This window comes from Eptesicus fuscus, chromosome 17, assembly GCF_027574615.1.
Source record: "Eptesicus fuscus isolate TK198812 chromosome 17, DD_ASM_mEF_20220401, whole genome shotgun sequence".
In the NCBI taxonomy this organism is placed as follows: domain Eukaryota; kingdom Metazoa; phylum Chordata; class Mammalia; order Chiroptera; family Vespertilionidae; genus Eptesicus; species Eptesicus fuscus.
Window position 1 is genome coordinate 48,938,592 of NC_072489.1, and position 21,166 is coordinate 48,959,757.

Consider the following 21,166-nt stretch of genomic DNA (forward strand, 5'->3'; position numbering starts at 1 on the left):
CATGCATGAATTCGTGCACCGGGCCTCTAGTTTTTCTTATAATGAAATTCCACTTAGTTACAATTATAAGACAATTCCTTAACCCCCAAAGGATCCTCTCTGTTTATCCTTGTACTATTTCTTTATCCTTGTTACTATTTTCTATAATTAACTAATTTTTAGCCCAGCTGGTGTGACTAAGTGTTTGAGCATCAACCTATGAAACAGGAGGTCATGGTTCAATTCCCGGCTGGGCACATGCCTGGGTTGCAGGCTTGATCCCCAGTATGGGGTGTGTAGGAGGCAGTTGATTAATAATTCTCTCTTATCATTGATGTTCCTATCTCTCTCTCCCTCTCCCTTCTCTGAAATCAGTAAAAAATAAAAAATAAAACAAAGAATTTTTAAACACACACAAAGCAAATTTCCAGAAAGAAAAATAAAACTATTGAAAGAGAGGATTAAAATCAGATCCAGATCTTAGACAACGTGAACACCAGAGCACAGAAGGTGCCTTGGTCAGAATCACACATACTAATTCCTGGACAATCTGTATCCATTTATTAAACAAAGACTAAAGAACCAACCTCTTTCTCCAGCCAGTTGAAGAGTTCACAGAGGGCAACAGCATCTTTAATCTGTGCAAACAATAGAGACGTTTTTCAAGTATTACTGAATATCAAATAGCAGTTTCAGAACCTAGTCCTAACATGATACAGAGAGGGCTGTACCTGCAGAGCACAAACCATCAGCAATTGGGGCTCGACATGCATTTCCTGCGACAAGTCTGCAGCAGTCCCCTATCAGGGACAGGCTGCTCTGCTGTCCAGCAGTTCAGGTACAGCGAGGAAGGACCCCCCTCAGAGCACACGCAGCTCCCTCAGCAGGTTCACTCCTATCCTATAGGGACCATAAAAGACAGGCCATTGCCAAAAGCTATCTCTGGGCCCCAAATCTTTCTAGACCCTCCGTTGGTTTTGAAACACAATCTGGGCCCTTTAAGAGGCTTCACCTTCTTCATTTTCATCTTGGTAATCATCACCATCATCTAAACTATCATCATCAATATCTCTTTTTGTGTTGTATGTTATAGTTTGTCAAGATCTAGCCCATCAAGTGCTTTATCTCATTCTCTCATTAACTCTAGAAGGCTCAGAGAGGTTCCAACCTTGTGCCAAGCTCAAGGCCACAGAGCAGGTGAGGAGCTGGGCCTTCGGACCACCACACATCCCCTCTTCTGCACAGGCTGCCTTACTCACATGAGCTCGCCTCATGCCATCTGATTCGGTAGAATTCTTCACAGCTTTGGCAATGCAGATGGGGGTGTAAGGCATACAGCAGCGATGCTCCTAGGGGCAAAGGGCAGTAGAATGGGAGATCGAGGTTGGCTCCCCTCACCCAGACCAAGGCAACCACCTCTTCACCTGGCACACCACGCTTCACACAAACCACTGGAAGAACTTCCACTCAGGACCCACCCAAGCTGGCCGAGCCCTGGGATCCAAAGACCTGCTTCTGTTGGTTGATGACTGAGCATAAAGAAAGGGGCTTGAGCTCATCAAAAAAGAGGAAGTAGCCCATCCGTCGTGGCTCAGTGGTTGAGCATTGACCTATGAACCAGGAGGTCACAGTTCGATTCCCAGTCAGGCACATGCCTGGGTGGTGAGCTCGATTCCCAATGTGGGGCATGCGGGAGGCAGCTGATCAACAGTTCTCTCTCATCATTGATGTTTCTATCTTTCTCTCCCTCTTCCTTCTTGTCCGAAATCACTAAAAATATATATTTAAAAAACAAAAACAAGATGAAGTACATCAAACAAGGTATTTCTTTTCTATCACCTACCCCCTGAGCTCTTTGAGACTGCTGGCTGCCAGATCAGCAAGATATTGCTTTTCAAGCTTCCATAGTTGTGGTGAGAGTTCCCTAAGGGATCAAAGTTAGACTGAAATAACCCCTTTATTGCTGCACAAAGGAGGCTTTTTCCAATGTCTGGGGACACACATGACTGACGAGGGAGGACTCCTGCTCCTTCCCCTTCTTCTTCGGGGCTCACACATCAGTACTATTCATGGTCTGATCTTGAAGGACTGGGAAAACCCTTCCCCATTTGAGAACAAGTTTGAATCCAGCCTGTGTTATAGGGAGGGGGTATCAGGACCACCTCACACTTGCACAGAGCTTCTCAAAGGGCTTTTGCTCCCTCCACTCTTGTTATTCTCTCTCACACACAGAGAAGGCAGGCGTGATCCCCACTTAAGTCAAGGAAGAAAAGCTCTAGGTAACTGAGTGTATCCCAGTGTGTTGGTGGCAGGGGTGTGATGACAAGCCAGGTCTAGAGGCCCAGGCCTGGGCTCTCCCCCAATGGCCCAAGCTCAATGGAGAAGGGGGACATCACTGGGCTTGTCAATGGCCACCTGGCAGCCAGAGGCCCAGGGAGGACAGAATCGTGACATTTCAGGTGGTTTGGACTCCAGTCCTGCCCCGGGCCCCAATTAAAATGAAAGGACAGGTATCGCCCAGCAAAAGCTCAGTCAAGGGCAGGGCTACCACTATTATTTGACCTTTGACAAGTCGCCAATTCCCAAAGCTTCTCTGGGCCTCAGGTCTCCTTACTTATAAGATGTTGAGGGGCTGGGGGTGGAGTTATGTTCCCCAAACTTCAGGTTTTCTCATACCACCTGAACAGCTCTTACCCTGGCTGCCTACCCCCTGCTCTCGCATTTACTTAAAGCTTTTCTTTAAACTATCTTTAAATCAACTTAGTTTCTTAAACTCAACTTTGTCTTAAGAAATAATTTTTATATCATGCTATCGCATGCTGATTATATTTCTCCTAGTATACACTAAACACTTTGAAAGCAGATGCCTTTAAATAAACCAAAGTATTAATGTGTACCAACTAAGACCATCTTTCATACCACACTCTGGAAAGCACACTCTGGAAAGCACAGGTGGGCTCTAAGGGCCCTGAGACTCTCAGGATGGCTCCAGCCCGAAGGGCTCATCCAGGCAGACGACACCTCTGACCCGACAGCCAGTCCTGGGGGTCTGCCTGACCAACCTCTGCTTCAAAGACAAGGCTACGCGATGCCAGAACTGGGAAGGGACCGGCCCGTGGGGTGTGGCGGGGTTTATCTGGGCTTCAGTGGGGCTACCAACCTTGGGGATGGCCTCGCTCACAGCGTAGCTGGCCTTGTCGCTGACCCACACCTTCTCCTTCGGGGAGAGGCTGGTGCACAGAGCCTTGAGCTCATTCAAGATGGACTTGTAGGGAAGCACCTGGATTTTGTACTCAGCTTCCAGGCTCAAGTCAAGCAGCAGGTGCTCCTTCACGCTGGGGGCGTCTATGCGGTCACCATCAATGAAGAGCCTGCAGAGGGGCCACAGGTGAGGCAATAGGAAGAGGAGGATTCATGGATGGGAGCACAGACCCACATGCAACAGGCTCGGCCCTCTGGCAATCAACACCAGGCAGCTTCTCCTTCCTCCCCATTCCTTTCCCAAGTCCAGGCTGTGTACACTGTCCCAGTGTGTACTGTCACCATCCACCCAATTCCCCAAGTCACGACCTGGGCACGGTCTTCCTTGATGCCCCTCCTTCCCTCCTTAAACTCTTTAGACCAATAGCCTAAATGCCTATCAAATCTGTCCAGCTTTAGCTACAGGCTGTCCCAGTCACTGCCTTCATTCAGGCCACTGGCATCTCTCAGCCTCCTACCTGGTTTCCGTGCCTGCAGCCTTCCCTGCCCATCCTGTTTATCATATCCAGAATTCTTATAATTTATAAGGCTGATCCCTGTGAAAAACTCATTCGATAGCTCCCCTGGGCCTTCAGGATATGTGGCTTCTGCTCACCTTTTGGCCTTACACTCTATGTTCCGACCACACTGACTCCTCTGGGTCCTCCACACACACTGTGTCCTCTCCTGCCCAGAGGCTCAGAAATACTGTTCCCCATGCTTAGATCACCACCATTCACCTGGCCAACTCACACGAACCCTTACTCTCTGCTTTGCTCTCCCCAAGAGTCTCCTGACCCCAAGTCTAGCTCTGTCTCCTCCTATAACACCTGTACCCATCCTACTGACCAGCTGGTCCCTACTTACGTGCCCAAATCCCCCGAGGAGACACCCATCTCTCCAACTCTAACCCGGGGCCTGGTCTGTCTCATTCACTCCAGCACCCAATAGAGACCCTAGCACATAACAGGCACTCAGTAAATATGTTGTCTGCATGCAAAAAGCCATCCCAACAGAAGAGTAACGGCAGGAAGGCCGCAGGCAACGTTACAAGGTCAACTATGGTCTGAGGAGGTGTGGCTCAAGGGGTCTTCTAGCGTCATTCTGACCTCCCAAGTGACTGGGTTTATTTGCACTGTGACCCCAGGATTGTGAACAGGGCGGCCTGAACGAGACTTTGCAGCAGGAATTTTGGGAACTAACCTCACTTGGTTTTGTTCGGATGTCCTTGCCTACTTATTGTTTTATCCCATAACTAGAGGCCCGATGCACGAGATTCGTGCAAGGGGCTCGGCCCTCGCAGCCGTGGTCCTCAGAGCCCCGGCTTCGTCTGGAAGGACATCCAGAAGGTCGTTCGGCTGTCCAGTCTAATTAGCATATTATGCTTTTATTATATCCCATAATAATATGGAGACTTTCCTAGATTTTAAATCATCTGGGACAGAGGCAGGATATAAATAAATACCTGCTGTTAATGAAGGCAAGAGGCGGGGGGGGGGGGGGGGGGGGGGGGGCAGGGAGGGAAAGAGCAGAATGTGAGACAGAGACTGGGGGGCCCAATCAGAAAGGGGACACGGGCTCCAAGGTGCTGTGGGGCAGACTCACTTGATCGTCTCTAGTCCTATGATCGCGTAGGAGAAAAATACCGGATTGTGCTCCACATCTGATCCTCGGAGATTGAACAGCCCTAGAAAACACACACACAAAGAAACATGTCCCTGTCACCTGCCTGAGGGGAGACGTGAAGGGGTGCCTCGCAGGGGAGGTGAGAGCTTTGGCTCGCAGTGGAAGGGCTCAGAGGCATCTCTCAGAAAGGCAGGCACCTCACTTCCTGCTTCCACCTCTGGGCTGCAGTTGCTCGTGTCCGCCAAACGAGGGCGCCAGAACTGTTTCTTAAGCTGCCGCCTCGCTGGCCCAAGGAGGGAATGGAGGAGTGATTAGTCAGAAAACACAAGAAATGCCCTTCAAACAAAGAGTTGCAATGGTCCGCCTGGTGGTGACCTGCCAGGCCTGACCGCAGAAAACCTCTGGCACTCCCAACTAACGGGGAAGGAGCCAAGCACTGTCTCCCTTCCGAGGCAAACAACGGAGGGTGAAAAACTGAGACCCACCCAGGAGGGCGGCCAGATGAGGCCCTCGGGACAGGGTCACGGAGCCCCGCGGAGGCGGAGCTTCCCGGCAGAGGAACAAAAGCATGAGTCAGAGGGGCCCACGATGAAACCGGAGCCTGCGGCCCACCCAGGGGTTAGCCCTGCAGCCCTGGGTAGAGGCCGGCCTACAGCCAGCCAGCCAGCGTCAGGGGGTTTGGTGAGGTCACTGCTGTCTGTGAAACTAGAAGGACAGGCAGAGAGCACAGCTCTGGTCCCTGGGCTTCCAGTTGCCTAATTCTCATTGCCTAATTCTTATTCTCTCTCTCTCTCTCTCTCTCTCTCTCTCTCTCTCTCTCTCTCTCTCTCTCTCTCCCTTCCCCCCGCCCCCCCCTCAGCCCAGAGTGCTACAAGACCTGGTGCAAAAAGTGCTGCCTCTGTTTTAAAAGAACAGCTTCTCAAAGTAAAGCAATGAGGCAACAGTTCTTGTCTATCAGACTAAACTAGTACTTTAAGAAAAAAAAAAAGAAAAAAAAAAGCTAGTGCCTGGGCATGAGGGGCCTACTCACATGCCCCTGTACAACCTTTCTGGCAGGTAAGTGGCAAGAGAGGTCCAAGCCCCACCACGCACATATTCTCTAGTCTGTGATACCACCACTAAAAGCCTACCCGAAAGAGGAAGAAAATGATCGGAAACTAAGACCCAAATTTTGATGCATCAAGATTTTGATGGCAGCATCAGACTAAAATCGTGGGGATACTGGAACTAACCAAAGGTCGTCCTTAGGGGAATGGTTAAGTAAATGGTGGTATAACCATATGCTAGGATATCTAATAATCATTTGAAATAATGCTTTCACATGCTTACAGTATACTGATACATTAAAAAAATCAGGCTACAAAATTATATATATGCACAGAATGTTCAAAGTGATTATCTCTGGGAAACAGGATTATTGGTGATTTTTTTTTTCTTCTTTCTACTTCCTCTGCATTTTCCACACTGGGAATGTGTGGTTTTTTTAGTAACAAAGGGGAGAAATTAGCTTTATCTGTTACCTTCTCAGGTGCTGAGGTTAAGTTAATTAGGGATGTAAACACTGATACCGTTGACAAAGTTTGGAGCTGGGGACTGGCAAGATGGGACACTATTGGGTCTCTCACTCGTGAGAAAATAAAAAGTGAAGGCAGTGCCTCCTCTCAGCTACCCTGGGTCAAATCTAGTCAGAATAGAGCAGACAGAACAGATTCCTTCAGTTCGAGGAGATAACAGAAGGTACTGAATAATTACATGCGGGTCGTTCAAGGTTTAAAATTTGAGAAAACTGCTACTCTATCAAAAGGCTTCACGAAGAACTTTTTGGGTTCCTAAGTTTTCTGAGGTAGGAATATTTCTAGAATACTCTCACTGTAAAGAACTTAGGGCACCACAGGGTAAGCAGATAAAGTAAAAATGTCTCCTATGACAGCCCTTGTCCCCCTATAGAGACATGAATGTTGGCAGGTACACAATGTGGGGAGCAAAGGTCCTCCCTCACAGGTGTCCCAGTCCCGGGAAACTGGCCACAGGTGGACGCCTCCGCAGATTGGGCATCAGCAGATTCAGCACCAGCCTCGGTGAAACACTGCTCGGAGCCAGGATACCCGCCCTCCCCCACTCCCGGCAACTCCTTCTCCATCCCACTTGGCATATGTAGAACCATTTGGTGACACAGACTCCTCGGTATTCCCTGGCCACTCGGAGAGCTGAGTGGCCTGAGAACACGGATTCCCAGAGAGCCAAAGGAGAGATGAGGCAGCATGCCCACACGGCACTCACACGCAATCTCATCCAGGGCGGTGACCACAAACCACACCACGTTCCTCTCGGCCATTTTCAACCGAAGGTCCGCAACCTTGTCCTTCCAGGAGATGCCTGCAAAAAACACACGGGCTTCAACTCCAGCCCTGGTCCCGGGGACCTGCGTCCCAAACATTCTTAGCCGGCGCCACATCCTAGGGAGCGTGTTGTGCGAGCAGGCGGAAACCTGCAATCAAGCCCTACACAAGAGGTGTGACTGTCCCGGCCACTTGACCGGCGAGAACCATGACGACCCCGCCAGCAAAACGAATTCATGTGTTTATCCAGCAAATGTCTATGAAGCATCAAACTTCCCAGGGGTAGATATCTGCCGGGCCCGTGCTGATCCTGCTGTCACAGCTCTGAGCTACACCCAGTCCCTGAGCTACACCCAGTCCCTGAGCTACACCCAGTCCCTGCCCTCATGGGGCTTACAAGTCTAGAAGGGAAGACAGGCAATTAAACTAGCAATTAGTTGCACTATTGTATAAAAATCAGTGCTGCAGAGGAAGCCCTGGGAGCACTGAAAACACACTCCCCTGCAGAGAGAACTCATCAAGTCTCCACTCAGGGGAGTAACATCCACCACTCACATTCCTGGAGCAGCAAGGCTCATCTGTCAGTGCGAGGACCGTGGGGTTCTCTGCAGCCTGACTCCGTGTGACTATGGCTTCCAATCACACCTGCCCTGTAGGATAAAGGCTCCCTGCTGCTCCCCAGGATTAAATCACACACACACACCCACACACACACACACACACACACACACACCACCATCACCCACCATCCAGCAGCACTGGTAACTCTGGTTGCAGCCACCTGTGCACTGGATAGGCATCTGTCCTATTCACCCAGCACCTCGCATGGTATCCTGCACTCAAATGTTTGCTGAACAGAAGTCTTACCAGCAACATTTGTTCTCCCCTCTCCCACAAGCAATAGGCCAGAGCCTCTGCTTCAGTTTTGAAAAAAAATTCAAAACACGCTGATGGAAAATGTTTAGCTGACCTGGGCCACTCAGTGGACCCATTCCCCCCCCCCCCCCCCGCCGTCCCCGCCCCCCCCCCCTCCCGCCCCACAATCAGCTATACTCTCAGCGAGGGCATCACAAGGAGAGAGAGCGGGGGCTGCCCCCACGACCAAACGCTGCTTTGAAGCTGAGCACAGGAATGCTATTTAAAACTTGGCCGAGAGTCCAGGCTGTAATGCTTTCTTCCCAGGACCCCTCTGGGCAATCTGCCTGCATTCCAGACATCCCCCATCCACCTCTCGTCTCTGTGTCTGCAGCAAGGCTCTCTCCCCGGCAGCCCCACCTCCCAGGCCTTCCCCTCGGCACCCCTCACTGTCCCATAAACCCACACTTTCATCCCTACAAACTCTCACAGAACCTTCTCCTCACCCACCAACTATTACACAGGCCAAAGAAACCTACCCACACCCCAAAACCTGGGAAGCAGACGGCACAAGAGGGCAGGGGGCCTGGGAAGGTAAGCCCACAAAATGCCAGCAGAAGAAAAGGAAGTGGCACCTAGAAACCAGGATAAGACAGCTTCAGGGACAATGAGCAACTAAGTGGTAAAAAAAAAAAAAGAAGAAGAAGAAGAAATAAAAAAACACCCTAGTGGCACCCAAAATCTGCCCCGAGCGCTTTGTAAGAATAAACTCTGACAAAGTAAGTGGTGAGTAGGTGGCAACAGTGGAAATAAATAAAGCTACTGCTTTCATCAAATGCCCCACTGGACCAGGATGGGGCAAAAAACTCCCATCAGCTCAGCCTTGACTTTGACTTAGAGGACCGGGATGGAGACCTGGGGACGGGATGGCGGGGGATGGCGGGAAGCCCTGCTGGGCGCAGCTGCAGTTCTGACCTGCGTAATCCAGGCCCAGAGTGAGGAGGGGCTTGCACGGGCGCTCAGGACGGTCTGTCCAGATCTTGTCCACCAGGTTCTCCTTGACAGGAATGAGGTGGTGGCCGGCGCTTCGCAGGACCTTGGCCATCTTCTTCCAGTAGTCTGAGGAGAAGCACACCAGCCCAGCCATGAACGGGATGCCCAGAACAGGCAGCGGGGCCTGGAGAGTCGGGCCCCCTCTGAAAGGCGATCCTGCCGGAGGCCCTGCGCTGGGTGTGCGGGATGAGAACTGTGAAAGGACGTCTTCACCACCAACGGCCTTCCCTGGCCTCGATGCCAGAATTCATCTCCTCACCGTGACCTTTATTGCGATATCGAGTCGTGCTGAGCCCACAAGTATTCCACAGCCCACGAGCAAGCAAGGGGGGCGGAGAGGCACCAAGCACCCACTTCCTCCCCCGAGTGGAAGGCCCCCCACGCACTCACCTGTAGGAATGATCAGTGGGTCCACACCAACCCTGGATCCTTCCGGAAGCACACTCACCAGCCAGTCTTCCTGAGTCGGCGTGTCCTTCAGCCCTACAGAGGGAAGAACTGATGAGAAACAAGTCCCAGGGGCCCGGGCTCAGGTCCCACCCAGAAGGATGTGGTTCACCAACAGAGCGTGACCGCAGGGTTGTCACTGAGCGCCTCTTACGGTGGGCAGGCAGGACTGCAAAATCTGACCCTCCCTGACCGCGGGAGGGCTGTGAGAAGTGTGAGGCGGTTTGTAGGGAAGCGTCAGATAACGGCGAGAGAGAAGAAGGAAAGCAGCAGGATTCTCATAAAGCCCTGGTAAAGGGGCATCCTGGGAAACACTGTGTCATAGTGAGTCTCATCTCACCGGCCCTCAGTCACTTCATCAAAGGCTGGTCACTGGGCGAGAATGTAGGCGGCGATAGGGTGAAGGCGGGGGGCTGGGAGCTCCCCTTACATCCACAGCAGGTAAGGGGAACACACGCCCCAGGGCCCTCCCGTCATCTGGAAGGCCTCATTGAGGAGAGCAGAGCCTGTCCCACAACCAGCCCTGACTAGAGGGCTAAGCACGAGTCTCAGCAGCAAAAAAAAATATTTCCTGAGATCCCAAAGGGGACACACAAGAGTCCAGGGGTCCTCAAACTTTTTAAACAGGTAAAATATATGCATATTTAGAGTGAAAGTTCACATATTCTACAACAGTACTTATCTTTACTAGTTTCTCTACTGAGCACTGATAACCTCGTAACCACAGAAGGGAAGTTCAAAGGTTTAAAAGGAAATGAGCTCATGAATAAGTTCTACAAAACTTCCTGAAAGCTGGAACTGGGTTGTTCTTCTGCTATTCGATTCTTTCCTATTTTTTTCCAAACCGCTCAACAAGCCACTTTTGAACGACGTTCCTTTAATGCCCTTAGCGTAACGTTCACAGGACGAAGTCATGTCCTCCCCTAGCAGACAGATACTTGGTAAAGCCAAAGGATGAATCACTCAGCAACCAAACCCACCAGAACCTCCCCACACAGGAGAGTCGCCTGAGGAAAGGGGGGCTTAGGGAAGAGAAGTCTCAGAGAAGAAACTAGAGGGGGGCTTGGAGGGAACAAGGCCTCATCCCTCGGGGCCACCACATCCCACTTCAAGGAGCGGGCAGACAGTATCGCTCCTCGGACACCTGACCCCCAGAGTGCTCCCAGAACTCACAGCTGGAGTTCTGGGCCCCAAGGAGAGATGCCCACACCCTCAGGGTTACGCCAAGTGATCCACTGGGTGCAAGCAGAAAATATGAGAGATTCCATTTGTATTTATTTTTTCCACAAAATAAAGAAATTAATCTTTGCTCAAATTTGAAATAGAGATGAACACTAACACACAGATATACACACATATTAAGGGTGCATGAGCGATTAACAGTTTATAGGCCTAGTGGCCTGTCCATTTATAATAGTCCCACAGCCCCAAATGCCTGTGTGTTATGTGCATGTGTGTGTCAGAGAGAGAGACAGACTGAGAGAGTGAGAGAGAGAGAATTACAATAAATCTATAAATCCATTGTCAGGACAAAAATGTTCCTCAGGCCGCCCTTAGATAAACAACACATTAACTATGTATATGGAGAGTGTGGGTCCCGCACAAGCACACACACCCCCCTCAGCAGGCTAGCTGCTTAGATCTTGGTGTCACCTCAACTCAACTCAGTGCTAACAGCCTCTGTTTCCTGGACTGGGAGTCTGCTTTCCTCTTTACTTCCAACATCAAACAAGAAATGTCAGGTATTTGCCTCCTCTTCTCTTTCTGGCAGCCCCCTTTCCCTCCTTATCTTCTACTCTCCAAGTTCCCAATTCAAGAGAAAGAGACCTCTGTACAGCCTCTAAAACCATGTTCCTGGAGACTACTTTAATGACAAGGAAAATTCAATGAAAAACCAGAGACCAGAGTTTTTACACACACACACACACACACACACACATATATTAGTCAATAAACACTGAACTCTATACTTTCCATATCTTTTAATTTTTACTATTATTACCCCATTTTACAGATGAGGAAAGTGAAGTCCTGAAAGTGGAGTAACTTGACCATGACAGTTCCAGACCCGTGCTCCTGCCCTGTGCCCTTCTCCAAAGCTGAGCTGCCAGAGGCGAGTCCAGGATCCTGGCGGGAGAGCTTCCTGGCCTGTTGCCAACAGCGCCTGACCTTTATCTGACTCCGAATCACGAGGCAGCAAAGAGCAGTGGCCACGGGGCATCGTCAAGAACATGGCAAGGCATGGGATCCGCAGCAAATCAGCTGCCCTCTCTGGCCCGCAGTTTCCGCTCACTAAAATGAGTATCCTGAACCGGAACCTTCCAAAACTGCGCACACGAAGGTATGTGCACACAAGGATGCTATTTTCTTGGTTTCCCTTGTGCCATGCACTGGACTGTGTCCCCTCACAATTCGCATGTTGAAGCTCTAACCCCCAATGTGACTGTCTATGTAGGCAGGGGTTTTAGGAGGTTAAGTGAAGTCACAAGGGTGGAGCTCTAATCCAACAGGAGTGGTGGCCTTTGAGGAGGGAGAGGAGACAGGGACCTAGCCATGTAAGGACACCGTGAGAAGTCTGCAAACCAGGAAGAGTGCTCTCACCAGACCCTGACCACGCTGCCCCCCTGATCTCCGACTTCCAGCCTCAGACTGAGAGAGTAACGTTCTGTTGTCGAGGCCACCTAGTCTATGGCATTCGGTACGGCAGCCCAAATAGACCAACACACCCTGGATTCTAAAAAGGGCCCATGACACCATAAAAGGGTTAAGATCCAGGAGACCTGGCCAACTAAGCTTAGGATGGCCACACGTCTACGCACCCATCTTCATGAGCGTCCAGTTGCTGTCCATCTGCTTGGCAGCCTGGAGAAAGTAGCGCCCATCCGTCCACATGGCTGCATGGTCTTCTGTGATGATGGCTGTGCCTGGAGCAAGGGAACAAGGACATGAGAAAGGTTTCTGACAACTGCCCCAAAGCTGCACAGAATGAGAACAGACAGGCAAGCACAGTGTGAGCACCAGCTCCTGTGCAGCCTGGCCACCCCCCACCACCCAGTGGGCAGGTGGCCTTTCACTCCAGGGCAGCCTCCAGGCCAGAGAAGGCAAAGCCCTTAGAACCAGCTGTGGGCCAGGCTCTGAAGGAAACAGCCCTGAGGCAGCCCAGGCTGCCTGGACCCTGGTACCTGTGCGGCATGAGTCAAGGCCAGGAGAACAGAGGACCGGGATCTAAGGCCAAAATGTCCTCATAATCCATGAGACAGAGAAACAGTTCCTGCTCAGTGATCACAGTGATCCACTCCACCAGACACCCCGAAGGAGTGGGAGACCCCCAGGGCCCCCTGGGAGTGTTCGTGATGGCTCAGTGGGAGTGTGTGCCTCCCACCTCCACCTGCCTTCAGTTCCCACAGACCTGGCAGAGCTCAGGGCTCTCGGCAGAGGTGTCAGCCAATCCTAAGTGCCAACCAACACAAACACTTACATCAAAGGAAGCAACAGGCCAACTCCGAGGAGAGAGGGGCTCTCGCCAACTCTAGCTAGCTTAAGGATGCGAGTCTGAAATGGGAACACCCTAAAACTCAAGGGCACAACAGCTTTGGGAAAGTGATGGCAGGGTGCTAATGAGGCTCAGCATTAACCTTTGCCATTTACACCGGAAGTGAAAAGAAAGAAATCAAAAGCCAATCATCTGGAGAACTAAGCAGGACCAGTAAGCGAAGGCGGGGGTACTGGGAGCTGTGAGGGTCCCATGAATTGTTTGCAATGCTAGTTGCAGAGGTATATTCAATTTAATTGATATGATTTCCCGTATTTCTGTTATATTCAAGAAAAAGTTCCAAAACGTTTTTTAAATAAAAAACTTTAAAACTCTAAAAGCCAAGGCACCGAGGAAAGGGTCACTCCAGGGGACCGCGGGGAGCTGGAGGATGCTGGGAACTCGCACGTTTCTGCAGGGGCTCGATGGGGAACGTCTGGTTTGCATTTTCTTTTTGGTGCTTTATCACAGGCTGAAACTCGTTCCAGTTATTTTTGGGAGGCGAACAAAAGTATAGAAAGAACAGAGAGCGAGTTTAGCGACTCACCCGCAGAGCCATCAAATCCAGAGACGAAGGCCCGCCGACAGTCACACGGAGCAATGTACTCACTCTGAAAAACAAAAGGACGAGGAATTGGACCCCAGTCAGGCACACGCTGGCGCTGCCGGGCTCAGCCCTGTGCGAGGCCCACAGAGACTACACAGGCTGGCGAGTCCTTGGCACCTGGCTTCAAGGGACAGACAGGCTAGCTTAGAAGGCAGGCCGAACACTTAAAAAAAAAAAAAAAAATGAGTGCACAATGCAGAAGACCCTAATTAATGAAGGGCTCAACAAGCTTTTCCCGTTTGTCTCTTGTTCCTCATCTGGAGAACAAAGCAAATCAAGAGAAACAGATCAAAACGGCTCTTTCCTCACCAAGATCTTACCCAAAAAACAAACCAAGAGTCTTCCCCCTTCCCGCCACTGACATTTAGGCATCTGTTATTTTTCTGAAAAGTAAGGCTGGATTTCTGTCTTCAGTGCCAACAATTCTCTAACTTAAACCTCTCTGGGTATGAGCTTGTTTCTGCACTTCCTGTGTGTGTCCCTTTTCCCAGGTAGCGTCACCAATCGCTCCCACGCAGACAGACCCTGTCCCTTCCTGTTAGGGAAAGAGGGGAAACGCTTCCTCCAACCCGGAGGCGTTAGCAAATGAAACCTCATGTCCAAACCCAGGTCCTCCCCAGAGGACAATCCCTTGCCTCTGAAGGGAAGCGGGTAGGGACTGAAGAAAGTCAGAGGCTCTCAAGTCCTGGGCAGAGGGTATGAGGCCACAGTGTGCAGCTTCTGCTATAGTCAATGGGGCACAGGGAGTTAAGGCAATTGCCTGACACAATCTAGTAAGTGGCAGAGGCAGGATTTGAACCTGGGCTGTCAGCTCCAGAGCCTGGACTCTGAAGCCTTCTGCCATGCTGCCCCCGTAGGACACATCATCTCATCCTCATAAGGACTCTCCAGGATAAGACCAACGGCAAACAAGAAAACGGAAGCTCGAAGACAGAATCTTTAAGTAACTTGCCCACTGCCAGGTCAACAGCAGGGCCCGGATCCGCTTCAGACCAGAGCTGCGGCTCCTCCTCCTGTTAGCAGTTTCTCCTGAGCTAAAGAACCTGGCAAGGTGAAGAATGCTTTGGGTGGAAAATGGGGACCCCGAGGCATTTTAGGGGGTGCCCATGATGTTAGGGGGAAAAGTGCTCATGTTCCACTCCTGCTGTGAGAGCTTCCCTTTCACCAAGGCAGCCACAGCACATCCTCAGACCAGCCACAAGCCCACCACCCAGGGAGATGCTAGAAGAGCCAGCAGAGAGAATCGTGATGGCAGGACGAAGGGGCTCTGAGCCACACCTGCCCTCTACCGGCCCAGCTAAGTGGTCTGCATCGAGTCTCATCACCTCCCTCGGCATCAGTTCCTCCTTCCAAGAAGGTCATTTCAGATTGCTGAATGCAACAGCAGGCACATGTTTTATCCCGAAAACACAAAGGAACATTTCATAGAGAGCACTAAAGACGCAGAAAGAAATGGTGATCAACGGTATGAACTGGAGAATCCTCATTTGTTTATTAACCCAGCAATCATTGGTGCAAGACTTAAAAAAAAAAAAAAAGGCAAAAATGGGTGGAGAGAGAAGCCACACCCTTCTCCTAGGACTGCTGTGAGGAACAGTAAGTTAATGTTTAAAACAACTCTCCAGAAACCTAAGAGTGCTGTGCATTTGCAGTGGAAGAGGTAGTACTCATGTCTGCTTCCGGAATGGTGAAAAGGCATCTAAGATAACTAACAAAACTGGGATAACTAAGTTAACAAAAATAATTCTTACACTAAAAATCACAGTGCATGCTGGGGAAGACACAGCGGGGACACTATGGACGACAACGAGGTTCCCCTGGCTTGGGGCTCTCCCACCTGTGACACACAGTCAGGACACTGGCTTGGGGCTCTCCCACCAGTGACACACAGTCAGGACACTAGCTTGGGGCTCTCCCACCAGTGACACACAGTCAGGACACTGGCTTGGGGCTCTCCCACCAGTGACACACAGTCAGGACACTGGCTTGGGGCTCTCCCACCAGTGACACACAGTCAGGATACTGGCTTGGGCTCTCCCACCTGTGACACACAGTGAGGATGTTGACGGTCTGGCAGAGAAGGTACTGCTGATCTTGGCCCAGCTGGACTCCTCCATGCAGGGACACGTTTCTAGAGGATGCCCCTCCCCTCTCTGGGCAAGCCTCAGAAGAGGGACAGGGCACCCATGGGGGTTTACCTAGAGGTACTCATCAGCAAAGGCAAGAGGAAGGTTTCTCCAAAGGAAGGTAATATATAGGGTGTTCACCCAAAAAATGCATACACACACTTTGAATAATTATAAAAGCAGTGTTTACTAAAATACATTTCATTTTCAAAATTGAGCTATCAGCTGTTAAAGTGTGTATAAATTTTGGGGGGGACACCCTGTATTAACAGCAGGTGGACATATTTGGTTTGGGATCAAGATGAGGTCTGGGGCAAGAATGTCTAGACATGACCTAAGTGGCCAACCCGCCAGAAAGACGTCGCCTACCGAAGCTGTCACCTCCAGGCTCAACAGAGGCCAGACAAGCACTAGGCCCAGGCCTCCTACTCTTCCCCCAGCCATGTGCTGGCAAAGCCCAGGAACACGCTCCCCTGAGAGCAGCAAAAGGTCGTAACATGCAAGGAGCAAGGCACAGCAGCACAGCTGTTGGCTTCTTCTCCAAGCCATCCACTTCTCTGCATCTCCAATGTCAGTACTCAGTCCAGGCCTCCATCATCTCTACCTGGACCACTGCCTACAGCAAGCATGTCAAACTCGCAGCCGCAGGCCTCGTTTCTGCGGCCCACCGGATGCGAGTTTGACATGCTTGGCCTAGAGCCACTCTTCATACACTCAGAGTGAGCTTTTCAAACTGCTGACCCACCAATCCAGGTTAGAATGTGCATGGAGACAAGGGCTACCTGTCCCCAAATACTAAGGTAACTTCCCGTCTTTGGCATCATCTGCTTTCTTAAATGAAACCAAGTCAAGGTATGTGGGAAAAACAGCTTCACACCCTTTCCTTCGTGTACAGCTGCTGAAAGGGGGCTTCCCATCCTGGACTTCACCTCCCAGGCCCCCTTGCATTTAGGTGGTGGTGTCACATGACTAGTTCTCACCAATGAAATGTGAGTGGAAGTGATGTCTGGGGCAGGAAACTTGGGTGTGTCTTTACCACACTCCTACCCCTTCCTCCAGCTAGGATGTTGGTGTCACAGGATGGAAAGAACCTAGCTCCCTAAATCATTCTTCTTCCCCGCAGAAGAAAGTTACCCACCAACAGGGAACACCCACTCGGGACTGCTACGTGGGCAAGAAATAAAGCTCCACTGAAACTTCAAGATGTATCACCACAGCTAGCATTACTCTAATTAATAGTAGATAAAATCACTCTGGGATAAAAACCACCACCTCCCACCCCAGGGCAGAGTCTGTTTAAGAAATACAAAACAAAACAGGAAGCCGACTCCAGGAGGAATGGGAATAGGATCCAAGGAGTTTAGGAAAATCTGATTCATGTCTTCCAGAAGGAGGAACCATAAACACAGCCCAAGTTGGCAGAGTCACCCCGGACAGAACGTGACCCTTTGACTAAGAGGATGGGGAGGGTGAAGAATTTGGATTTCTCAAAAGCACACTGGCACAACCCCAGCCCCTACTAATGCTCCTCCTGGTTTGGGGCCAGTGGTGCCCACCAATCTCAACATCTGACTTAGATGGTCCATGAAAGCCTTCAGATTACCAGAGAGAAGGAACAACCCTTCACTGTAAAAGTCCCGCTGGGCCCAAGCTCATTAATACCACACCCTGTTCAGAGTTTACATAGAAAAAAAACCCTTAGAGTTGCAGAGAAGCAGACCCCTGGAGTGCCAAGTCCTTGCGTAACTATGCATTTGGGGTGCATTTTCTCTCTAACACAGAACAGTGTGTGGGTGTCTGTGTTTGTGTTTTGGAAGATACAAAAACAAGACAGAATTCAAGATTCCCCTTCATTCTCCAACACTCTCCCTTCCCCACCCATAGGAGAAATCCCAGCAACCCTGGATCTAGCCTGAAATGAAACAATTAGGAACAAGAGCCACAAAGAACAGCGGCCTCGCTATTACTGAGGAGGCTGCTGTGGCAGGTCGCACACAAAGCCAACCCTTCCTCCTTGTCCTCCCAGTCCTGGCAGGGACCCAGAATCCCACTTAACAGTCGCCCAACCATGCCCAGCCTCTCCACAGAAACCGAAAGAGGAACTCATGGCTTCTCATTTCTTTCTGTGGGTGGCACAAGGAACACTTGGGTTCCTAACTTCCCAATGCCCTCTGCCGTTTGCCTGAAGGTCCAATCTCTGTCCTACTTCTCCTCCTCCAAACCCTTTCCCCCTCTTCTCTGCTCCTAAAGCCAGCACCCATGTCCAAGCGCTCTGCACCCCATCTCTGGGATCCTGCAAGAGCCTCCTAACAGGTTTCTCAGCCCCCAGTGTTTCCCTTCTCCAGTCCACACTAAACACTGCTCCCTCTCACAGATCATGTCACTCCTTTGTTCAAAGACCTTCAGTGGGTCCCTACTATCTAACAAAACATAAACTCCTGACTCTGGTGGTCAAGGATCCCTATGACCAGTCATGGGTGGCTCATGAGTGGCCTTGGCCGAGCCCCTATTTTTCCTTCTTTTTCAAGGTTATCATTACTCATGTTCTCCTACGTCCATGGATTTGCTTATGGTACTTCTTATACCTCTTTCTCCAAGCATTTAAATTCTACCTGTTCACATTCCAATTAAATGTACTTTCTCCATGAAGCCTTCTTTGATCCTGTGAGCTTAGTATTCCCTCTCAGCTATGAATTCAGTCCACACTTTATCTTTCTACTAAAACATAAGCACAGTGAGGGCAGGAATTCAATCTTAAATTCATCTTTGTAACCCTATAGTGCCATGACCACAAAAAGAAATGAAAGTATTTGCTGACTCAAAGACCAAAAGCAGTAGATCCTAGAATCCTTTCTTCCTTCTGCCTTTCAGCCCCATAACATGAGGTCTCCACCCGTCCAAATCTAACTCTCCCATATTTTTTTTTTAATCTTCACCCAAGGTCATTTATTTTATTTTATTTTATTTTATTTTATTTTATTTTATTTTGAGAGAGAGAAACATCAATGTGAGAGAAATATTGATCAGTCACCTCCTGTACATACCCCAACGGTGGATTAAACCCACAACCTAGGTATGTGCCCTGACTGGGAATCAAACCTGCAACCTTTTAGTGTAGGAGACATTTCAACCAACTGAGCCACCCTGCCAGGGCCCTCCTATATTTAAATAACTAGTGTTCTCAGAGGTAAAGGGCACTTCCTGAGTTGCTTCCATTAAGATGGAGGTTGGGGGAAGGAGGGAGTGATACTCAGAATCACCCCTAAAACCCACTGGGTGAAGATCAATAATGACTTTACAGATGCTCTTCTGGCTGTCAGAAGATGGGACAGTCTGGATGGAGAGAAAGGAGGAAGCACAGACAATTCTGCTAGGGACAGAGTACGACAGATGAGGTGGGTAAAGTGTGTCAGCAACAGAAAGGTCCAGACTTCTACCCCTCATTTGTCCACTAATTCTTCCATCATTTGTTAAAAGCTGGCTATATTCACTGGGAACAAGGAAGCCAGAACCAAATCAACAGGCATTCAGTGGAGCACACTGAACACAGGTCCCTATGCCAGGCCCTGGAGGACATGCTTAGTTGTGGGTTGACAACTAGAATCCGATAAACACGTTGGGGAAAAGAATGAAATGAGAGGAGAGACTGATGAGTTCCATCACCACCAACCCATCTCCACTCAGTACCTGGTGGGCATCCCCCGACGGGATAATGTAGGCCTGGATGGGTTCTGTCACATACTCCAAGTTCCTCATGGCTTGTCTCAGCTGCCGAAGCAGCTCGGAAGTTACTTTTGGAGGCATTCTGCCGTCTGCAACAACAGGAGAGTTTGTTTCAAAACCAGCCTGCCCCGTGCAACTCGATGACTACGCAAACGGAGCCCCAGGGAAGCACCCGCTTTGTTCTGCCGCATTCCCAGAGGCAGCTTCAAAATGACCGCCCCGCCATTCGACCAAAACCAAAGCTGCCCCAAAACTCTCCAGTTCACAGCTCTTAAATACCACTTCCAAACAGCCACTTGTGGCAAAAAAAACTTGAGCTACTAAGACTAATTTCCAAATTGATTAGTTACCTCTTTCACGTCTAGGATTTTATGCTAAGGAGATCATTAAACAAGTACACAAAAGTGTAGGTGCTTATCTTTGTTTATAGTAGTAAAAGTATGGAGGGAAATACATGACCGGTTAAATAAATTACCTCCCATCCAACAGTACACAATCAAACAATTAAAAATTACATCGTTTCCGCCATTATGAACAAAGCTGCCATAAACATCCACATGCAGGTTTTTGTGTGAACACAGTTTTCAACTCCTCTGGGAAAATAGCAAGGAGCATGATCGCTGTAAAGAGTATATTTAGCCCTAGCCGGTTTGGCTCAGTGGATAGAGTGTTGGCCTGCAGACGGAAAGGTCCCGGGTTCGATATCAGTCAAGGGAATGTACCTTGGTTGCAGGTTCTTCCCCGGCCCAGGCCCTGATCAGGGCACGTGCAGGAGGCAACCAATCGATGTGTTTCTCTCACATAGATGTTTTTTTTTGTCTTTCCCTCTCTCTCTTCCATTCTCTAAAAGTCGATGGGAAAATATCCTGGGGTGAGGATTTAAAAAAAAAATAGTATATTTAGTTTTATAAGAAACTATCAAACTGTCTTCCAACCTGGCTGTACCATTTTATATTCCCACCATTAATAAGTAAAAATTCCTATTGCTCCACATCCTTGCCAGGATTTGGTGTTGTTGGTGTTTTTGATTTTGCCAACCCATTTTTTAACAAACAGAAAATGTTTTACTTAACAAAAAATGTGCTGGTGCACAATGCTCCAAGTAACGGAGTTACACGGAGGCAACTACACCATAGCTCATCCTCCAGGGCTGTTGCCCTAACTCATTGGGGCTTGTACTCAGTTAGGTATGGACCCTTTTTTTGGTTAACTTTTCATCTGCTTCTTTCTCCTTCATCACCAGCACCTTGGGCTTCCATATATCAGTCGAGATGATTTTCTCCGATAGAATCCCCTATGCGGTACTAGACTGATCTTGGGACTCACTGAACAAGAGCCCCATTCATAACCTGCAGCCAGGGCAGCTTCAGCCACAGGCCTCAGGCTCCACCTCCGGAGTCTCCGAAGGACAGTAGTACTCAAGGAATGCCCGCTGAAAAAGGTCCTAGTCACAATTCAAACATGTCCATGTTCCGGGCATTACAGCTGCTTCTGAGTACTTCTCAGACGGGCATCCTTTCCTTGCATCTGATGTCCTGAGCCTGTAATCTCTCACCTATCTGAGAAAGAGGAGCAGAAGTACCGGGGCTGACCTAAGTTTATAGGTCAACACCTCCACTGAGTTCAAAATGAAGCCCAC

At 49.7% G+C, this 21,166-nt stretch overlaps 1 protein-coding gene across 2 annotated transcripts in view; it reads right to left on the minus strand.

Annotated features, from left to right (window-relative positions):
- Positions 1 to 21,166, minus strand: part of XPNPEP1 (X-prolyl aminopeptidase 1) — a 48,615-nt gene that overhangs the window by 14,669 nt on the left and 12,780 nt on the right. For both annotated transcript variants that reach the window (XM_054728976.1, XM_054728975.1), the window contains exons 3-12: positions 19,492 to 19,616; positions 13,619 to 13,682; positions 12,359 to 12,463; positions 9,483 to 9,575; positions 9,015 to 9,158; positions 7,126 to 7,221; positions 4,825 to 4,906; positions 3,140 to 3,350; positions 1,239 to 1,328; positions 567 to 617 (exon numbers count right to left, since the gene is read on the minus strand). In XM_054728976.1, the coding sequence (XP_054584951.1) occupies positions 567 to 617; positions 1,239 to 1,328; positions 3,140 to 3,350; positions 4,825 to 4,906; positions 7,126 to 7,221; positions 9,015 to 9,158; positions 9,483 to 9,575; positions 12,359 to 12,463; positions 13,619 to 13,682; positions 19,492 to 19,616 (1,061 nt within the window). The remainder of the gene's footprint in view (positions 1 to 566; positions 618 to 1,238; positions 1,329 to 3,139; positions 3,351 to 4,824; positions 4,907 to 7,125; positions 7,222 to 9,014; positions 9,159 to 9,482; positions 9,576 to 12,358; positions 12,464 to 13,618; positions 13,683 to 19,491; positions 19,617 to 21,166) is intronic.